The sequence below is a fragment of the Penaeus vannamei genome, chromosome 9, assembly GCF_042767895.1.
Source record: "Penaeus vannamei isolate JL-2024 chromosome 9, ASM4276789v1, whole genome shotgun sequence".
NCBI classification, from domain to species: Eukaryota; Metazoa; Arthropoda; class Malacostraca; order Decapoda; family Penaeidae; genus Penaeus; species Penaeus vannamei.
Genome location: NC_091557.1, coordinates 36,495,886 through 36,503,981, shown reverse-complemented (window position 1 = coordinate 36,503,981; position 8,096 = coordinate 36,495,886). Strand labels below are relative to the sequence as shown.

Here is an 8,096-nt window from a genome sequence, read left to right as displayed (position 1 = left end):
TCTCTCTCACTCCCTCCCTTTCTCCCTCTCACTCCCTCCCTTTCTCTCTCACTCCTTCCCTTTCTCTCTCTCTCACTCCTCCTCCTCTTTCTCTCTCCTTCACTCCTCTCTTCCTCTTCTCTCCCTCCTTTCACTGCTCCCTCCCTTTCTCTCTCTCACTTCCTCCGTTTCTCTCTCTCACTCCCTCCCTTTCTCTCTCTCACTCCCTCCCTTTCTCTCTCTCACTCCCTCCCTTTCTCTCTTTCACTCCCTCCTTTTCTCTCTTTCACTCCCTCCCTTTCTCTCTCTCACTCCCTCCCTTTCTCTCTCTCACTCTCCTCTCGTCTCTCCCCATCCCCCTCCCTCTTCCTTGGCCCTCCCATCTGTACCCACAAACCAACCCTGATACGTACCTTTCCTTCCCTCTCTTCCCTACTGTGGCCTGTCCTACCCCTATCCTCTCTCCCTACCCGCCCTCCCTCTCTCCACTCCCTCATTCACTTCCCCCATTCCCCTATCTCTCGTACCCACTCTCTCCCTCCCTTATTTTACCTCCTTCTCTCCCTCACTCTCTCACTCCTTCACTCCCTCACACCCTACCCACCCTCCCTCCTCATTACTTCTGCTTCCTTCTCTCCCCTCACTCCCTCACACCCTCTCTCCTCACTGCCTTCACTCCCCTACCACTTCCCACCCTCCCTCCCTCTCTCCTCCCTCCCTCACACCCCTTACTCATCCCTCTTCCTACTATCACCCATTCCCTCCTTCACTCCCCTCATCCTCCCCCCATTACCTATCTCTCTACCCACCCTCCCTCCCTTATTTCTCTTCCTTCCTCTCCACTCACTCTCTCACTCCTTCACTCACACTCACAGCCTACCCACCCCTCCTCTCCCTTGCCTTCCCTTCCTTCTCTTCCCTCCATTGGGTCACCCTCCCTCAATCCTTCACTCCCCACCCAATTTCACCCTCCACTCCCCTCCCCCAAACCCGGCCCACCCCCATCGAACAAGACCTCCACCTGCTCCTCTCACATCCCCCAGGACCTCCCCCAGATTCTTCGCGAAAGGAGCCACTCCGCCCCCAGGAGACCGAAGGACACCACAGCCCCCACGACGAGCACCAGGAAGGACGTCACCACCGTCAGGAACTCCAAGGACGCGGTCTCCAGGGCGTCACAGTCGTTGGTGGTCACTTTTACCTCCAGCCAGAACTTGGAGAGGAGGCCAGACGAACTGAGGTCAAGGATGCTGTGGAAGAAGATGGGGATGAGTGAAGAGGAGAGGGAAGGAGGGAGAGGGAGAGAGGAAAAGAGGGAAGGAGAGATAGAGAAGGAAACAGGGAGAGGGAGAGAGGGAAGGAGGGATAGAGGGAAGGAGAAGGAACGAGAGAGGGAGAGAGGGAAGGAGAAGGAAAGAGTGAGAGGGAGAGAGGGAAAAGGAGGGAAGGAAGAGGAGAAGAAGGAAAGAGGGAGAGGGAGAGAGGGAAGGAGAAGGAAAGAGGGAGGGAGGGGAGAGGGGAGGGATAGAGGAAAGGAGGAAGAGGGAGAGGGGAGAAGGAGGGAAGAGAAGGAGAGGAATAGAGAGGGAGAGGGAGGAAAGGAGGGATCAGAGGGAAGGTTGGAAGGAAAGAGAGAGGGAGAGAGAGGGAAGGAGAAGCAAAGAGGGAGGGAGAGAGTGAAGGAGGGAAGGAGAAGGAAAGAGGGAGAGGGAGAGAGGGAAGGAGAAGGAAAGAGGGAGAGGGAAAGAGAAGGAAAGGGGGAGAGGGAAGGAGAAGGAAAGAGGGAAGGAGGGATGGAGGGATGGAGAAGGAAAGAGGGAGAGAGGGAAGGAGAAGGAAAGAGGGAGAGAGGGAAGGAGAAGGAAAGAGGGAGAGGGGAAGATGGGGAGAAGGAGAGAAAGGGACGGAGGAGAGGGAGGAGAGAGGGAAGGAGAAGGAAAGAGAGGAGGGGGAGAGAGGGAAGGGAGAAGGAAAGAGGGAGAGGGAAGGAAGAGGAAAGAGGAAGGAAAGAGGGAGAGGGAAGGAGGGAAGGAGAAGGAAAGAGGGAGACGGAGAAAGGAGAGAGGGAGAGAGGGAGAAAGGAGAGAGAGAGAGGGAGAGAGGGAAGATGGGAGAAGGAGAAAGGGACGGAGGGAGAGGGAGAGAGGGAAGGAGGGAAGGAGATGGAAAGAGGGGGAAGGAGAATGAAAGAGGGAGAGGGAGAGAGGGAAGGAGAAGGAAAGAGGGAGAGGGAGAGAGAAAAAAAAGAAAAAAGGAGAAAATAATAGAATAAAACCCACACCCCCACACCCCCAGCAAACACCCAAACACCCACCAACTCACACATTGTTGAAGAGGGGCGTGAGGGGAGAACCCTTCGCCAACACGAAGGAGGCGTGATCAGTGAAGTACTTTTGAGGGAGAAGGTAGCTCTCGCAGTCCCCCTGGTAGTTCAACGTGTGGAAAAGTTCCCACACAAGAAAGGCATATCTCTCGCGGTAGATTCGCCGCATCCCTTCTTCTGTTGAATCGACGGTGTCCTCGGCTTTGAGGGTTCTAAAGGTAGATCGACCGGTAGAGGGGCGTGGTCGAGCTCTGGAGGAGGAGGGGGTAGTAGTAGGTGGTGATGGTGTGGTGGCGGTGGTGGTGGTGGTGGTGGCGGTGGTGGTGGTGGTGGTGGTGGCTGGTGGTGGTGGGTGGTGGTGGTGGAGGTGGTGGTGGTGGTGGAGGTGGGTGGTGGTGGTGGTGGTGGCGGTGGTGGTGGTGGTGGTGGTGGTGGTGGTGGTGGTGGTGGTGGTGGTGGTGGTGGTGGTGGTGAGGAGGAGGAGGAGGAAGAGGAGGAGGAGGGAGGAGGAGGAGGAGGAGGAGGAGGAGGAGAGAGGAGAAGAAGAAGAAGAAGAAGAAGGAAGAAGGAGAAGAAGGAGAAGGAGAAGGAGAAGGAGAGAGGAGGAGGAGGAGGAGGAGGAGGAGGAGGAGGGGGGGAGGGAGGAGGAGGAGGAGGAGGAGGAGGAGAAGAAGAAGAAGAAGAGAGAAGAAAGAAGAAGAAGAAGAAGAAGAAGAAGAAGAAGAAGAAGAAGAAGGAGAAGGAGAAGGAGGAGGAGAGGAGGAGGGGGAGAGGAGGAGGAGGAGGAGGACGAGGAGGAGGAGGAGGAGGAGAGGAGAAGGAGGAGAAGAAGAAGAGGAGGAGAAGGAGGAGGGAGGGGGAGGAGGAGAAGAAGGAGGAGAAGAAGAAGAAGAAGACGAAGAAGAAGAAGAAGAAGAAGAAGAAGAAGGAGGAGGAGGAGGAGGAGGAGGAGGAGGAGCAGGAGAAGAAGAAGGAGAAGGAGGGAGGAGGTGATGGTAATGAAGATCTGCATGATGCTGATGATGATGATAATGGCGGTGGTGGTGATGATGATGATAATCGCGGTGGGGGTGGTGATGATGATAATGGCGCTGGTGGTGATGATGATGATAATGACCGTGGTGGTGATGATGATGATAATGGCGGTGGTGGTGATGATAATGGCGGTGGTGATGATGATGATAATGGCGGTGGTGGTGATGATGATAATGGCGGTGGTGATGATGATGATAATGGCGGTGGTGATGATTATGATAATGGCGGTGGTGGTGATCATTATGATAATGGCGGTGGTGATGATGATGATAATGGCGGTGGTGATGATGATGATAATGGCGGTGGTGATGATGATAATGGCGGTGGTGGTGATGATGATGATAATGGCGGTGGTGGTGATGATGATAATGGCGGTGGTGGTGATGATGATGATGTGGATATGGATAATGAGGAGGAGGAGGAGGAGGAGAATAATGAAGAGAATGATGACAACAATGAAAGAAATGATAATGGTGATGATCACGCTAATAAATAATGAGGAGAATGATGATGATAACAATGAGAGATACGATGATAATGGTGACGATCATAACAATACCAACACCGACGAAAGTGACGTCCCCCCCCCTCCCCCCCCCACAAACCCCCGCCCTCGACCCATCCAGCTGACCTGAAAGATGCCATCCAGTGCCGTCTCCCTCTCGATGCCAAAGGTCACCGAGGGGTCACTGTGGATGTCCTCCAGGCCCTCGTGGGGGGGGAGGGAGGGCTTGACGGCAAGGTCTGTCACGAGGTTGCTGGTGTAGAAGGCCAGGACCACCACCTGCAGCAGGAGGACGCTGACCATCAGGACGCGGCCGGCGGGGGAGCGGAATTCCAGGAGCGAGCCTGAGGAAGGGGGGTGGGGGAGAAGGGGCGGGGGGGTTATCGGTCGTTTTTGTTGTTTGGTTGTTTGTTATTTGGTTATCGTTTATTTGTTTATTTGCATTTTTCTCAAACAACCTCACTTCCCTCCAACAACCTCACTCCTTCAAACAACTTCACTTCAAGAACCTCACTCCCTCCAACAACCTCACTTCCCCCAACAACCTCATTCCTTCAAACAACTTCACTTCAAAAACCTCACTCCCTCCAACAACTTCACTTCCCCCAACAACCTCATTCCTTCAAACAACTTCACTTCAAAAACCTCACTTCAAAAACCTCACTTCCCCCAACAACCTCATCCCCCCCCAACAACCTCCCTTCCCTCCCTCCCCCAACCTCCCTCCCTCACCTTGCCCGAACATGATCCCCAGCACCGTGAACGCAGACCAGGACGGCGAGACCTTCTCCTCCCGACGAGACAGACGGAGGACGACGAAGACGAGGACGGCCAGAACCACCGTCACCGCCGCCGTCACCAGCCAAGCGTCCCTCTCGAACTGCTTGGTGTAGACTGTCCACATGTAGTCCGAGTTGGAGGGACGTTTCAGGGCGATTCTGTAGCTGTTATTTTGGGTTAATTAGGTTTGTGGTAATGAGGAGGAGGAGGAGGAGGAGGAGGAGGAAGAAGAGGAGGAGGAGGAGTAGGAGTAGGAGGAGGAGGAGGAAGAGGAGGAGGAGGAGGAGGAAGAAGAAGAAGAAGAAGAAGAAGAAGAAGAAGAGGAGTAGGAGGAGGAGGAGGAGAAGGAGGAGGAGGAGGAGGAGGAGGAGGAGGAGGAGGAGGAGGAGGAGGATGGTGGCGGTGTTGGTGGTGGTGGTGATGATGATATAATGATAATAATAATAATTATCATCATCAATCATCACAATAATAATAGTAGTGATAATAATGATAATAATAATAATAATAATAATAATAATGATAATAATAATAATAATAATAATAATAATAATAATAATAATAATAATAATAATAATAATAATAATAATAATAATAATAATAATAATAATGATGATGATGATGATAATAATGATAATGATAATTATTATTATTCTAATAATACTGATTATGATGATGATAATAATGATTATGATTATGATGATAATAATGATAATAACAATAATAATGATGCTAATAGTAATAATAATAATAATAATAATAATGGTTTTGGTCGTGTTTGCTTTTGTTTGTGGATTTAGTTTTTTTCTGTTTATTTAGTCAATTACTGATTTATTTGTAGTTATTTGTTCTTCGATTCTGTAACTGTATTTTGTGGAATGAAGTTGATGGCGGTTTTAGTCCTGTTTGCTTTTATTTGTTCGATTTTGTGTCTGTCTGTTTATATATATTTTTATTAATAGTGCATTTTCAAATAGATATTTTTCATGTAAGATTAACATGAACATTAGTTGGTTATTTAATTACTTTTGGATCTAGGTATTCATCTGTTAATTATTTATTTATTAGATTAGTTACAGATTTATGTGTTTATTTATTCATCAGTTCGTTTAATTTATCAGTCTCAGATTTTTTTTGTGTTTATTTATTTCATCAATTTTGTCAGTTTCTGATTTATTTATGTATCTATTCATCATTAAGATAATTACATAAGTATCTAAACATTTATTCATCAATTTCAGTAATTTTTCAGCCATTCATATTGCATATAGTTTTTAGTGAATTATTATATGACGTATGAAATGACTGATCTCAATTTAATTAACCCAAAGAAATAGACATATCTGTGTATCAGCTGTTTCTGAAATCGTCTCATCCATTGTTCAGAAAGTATACATGTATATTTCGTATCTCAATTCACGGCCAATATAATCAGTGTAATCACTTTCCATCATGTTTTTTTTTTTTTTAATATATAATCACTAAAGTCACTTTACTACAGTCATTTTACATAAATTATTGTCCTAATCATTATAATCACTTCAAATTTAAAATATCCACATCATCCATCATTACATCATCACAACACTACATAAACAAACAAAGTCCTAGCAACATATGAACAATTTCTTAAACCCTTAGCCATATTTCCTGAAGTTATCCCTGACCCACGATTATTTATTAACCCTATATCCTGAAATTATCCCCGGCCTTATTCACACGATCCTGTAGGAACCATCACACTACATAGAACAAAGAAACAAAATCCAACATATACACGATTTCTTTAACCCTTAACCCTATATCCTGAAATTATCCCCGGCCTTATTCACACGATCCTGTAGGAACCATCATACTACATAAACATAAACAAACAAAAATCCTACCAACACATACACGATTTTATTTTTTTAATGACTTGCCCGGACTATCAACACACACGATTTGATTTTTTTTTTAGTGACTTACCCGGACTACCAACACATACACGATTTTTTTTTTTTTTTTTTAATGACTTACCCGGACTACCAACACACGATTTTTTTTTTTTTTTTTTTTTTTTTTGTCACCAACGACTTACCCGGAAACTGCGACGCTGACAAGAAAATCGACGACGGTGCTTCGTTGTTGAATTTTTTTTAAAAAAGGGGGGGGGGGGTTTTTTTTTGGGGGATTTTTTTTTTTTTTAAAAGGGGGGTTTTTGGGGAAAGGGGGTTTTTTTTAAAAATTTTTAAAAATAAAAAAAAATTTTTAAAACCCCAAAAAAAAAAACCCCCCCCCCCCCTTTTTTTTTTTTTTTTTTTTAAAAAAAACCCCCCCCCCCCTTTTTGGGTAACCCCCCCTTTTTTTTGGGGGGTTTTTTTTAAAAAAACCCTTTAAAAACCCCCCCTTTTTCCCCCCAAAAAAAAACCCCAGGGGGGGAAATTTTTTCCCCAAAAAAAGGAAAGGGTTTTTTTCCCCCTTTTTTTTTTTTTTAAAATTTTTTTTTTTTTTTTAAAAAAAAATTTTTTTTTTTTTTCCCCTAATTTTTTTTAAAAAAATTTTTTAAACCCCTTTTTTTTCCCAAAACATTTTAAAAAATTTCCTTTTTTTTTAAACCCTTCCTTTTAAAGAATTTCCCCCCCAAAAAAAACCCCTTTTTCCCAAAACCCCCCCCCAAAACCCTTCCCCCCCCTTTAAAAAAACCCAAAACCCCAAAATCCCCTTTCCTTTCCCCCTTTTTTTCCCCCCTTTTTTCCCCCCTTTTTCCCACCCCCCCCCCAAAAAAAAAACAAAAAAACCCAACCCCAAAAAATTTTTTTTTTTTTCTTCCCCCCCCAAAAAAATTTTTTTTTGGGTTTTTCCCCCCAAAAAAACCCCTTTTTTTTAAACCCCCCGGCCCCCTTTTTTTTTTTTTCCCCCCCCCCCCCCCCTTTTTCCCAAAAACCCCCCCCCTTTTTTCCTTTTTTTTTTTTTTTTTTCCCTTTTTTTTTCCCCCCCCCCCCCTTTTCCCCTTTTTTTCCCCCCCCCTTCCCCCCCTTCCCCCCCCCCCCCTTTTTTTTTTTTTTTCCCCCCCCTTTTTTTTTTTTCCCCCCCCCCCTTTTTTTTTTCCCCCCTTTTTTTTTTTTTTTTTTTTTTTTTTTTCCCTTTTTTTTTCCCCCCCCCCCCCCTTTTTTCCCCCTTCCCCCCCTTTTCCCCCCCCTTTTTTTTCCCCCCCTTTTTTTTTTCCCTTTTTTTTTTTTTCCCCCCCCCTTTTTCCTTTCCCCCCCCACCCCCCCCCCCCAAAAAAAAAATTTTAAAAAAAAAAACCCCCCCCAAAAAACCCCCCCAAAAAAACCCCCCCAAAAACCCCCCCCCCCCCCCAAAAAAAAATTTTTAAACCCCCCCCCAAAAAACCCCCCAAAAAATTCCCCCCAAAAAACCCCCCCCCGGGGGGCCCAATTTTTTTTCCCCCGGGTTTAAATTTGGGGAAAAGGGGGGGGTTTTACCGGGGTT

The 8,096-nt window shown here is 46.3% G+C and overlaps 1 protein-coding gene across 1 annotated transcript; it reads right to left on the bottom strand.

Annotated features, from left to right (window-relative positions):
• Positions 1-984: 984 nt before the first annotated feature.
• Positions 985-6,747, bottom strand: LOC113818977 (glutamate receptor ionotropic, delta-1). Its single transcript, XM_070125025.1, has 5 exons — positions 6,703-6,747; positions 4,575-4,786; positions 3,943-4,186; positions 2,302-2,514; positions 985-1,229 (listed from the first exon to the last, which is right to left on the bottom strand). The coding sequence occupies exons 2-5, from the start codon at positions 4,744-4,746 to the stop codon at positions 1,010-1,012; spliced, it is 849 nt and encodes a 282-aa protein (XP_069981126.1). The 5' UTR covers positions 4,747-4,786; positions 6,703-6,747; the 3' UTR covers positions 985-1,009.
• Positions 6,748-8,096: the final 1,349 nt, after the last annotated feature.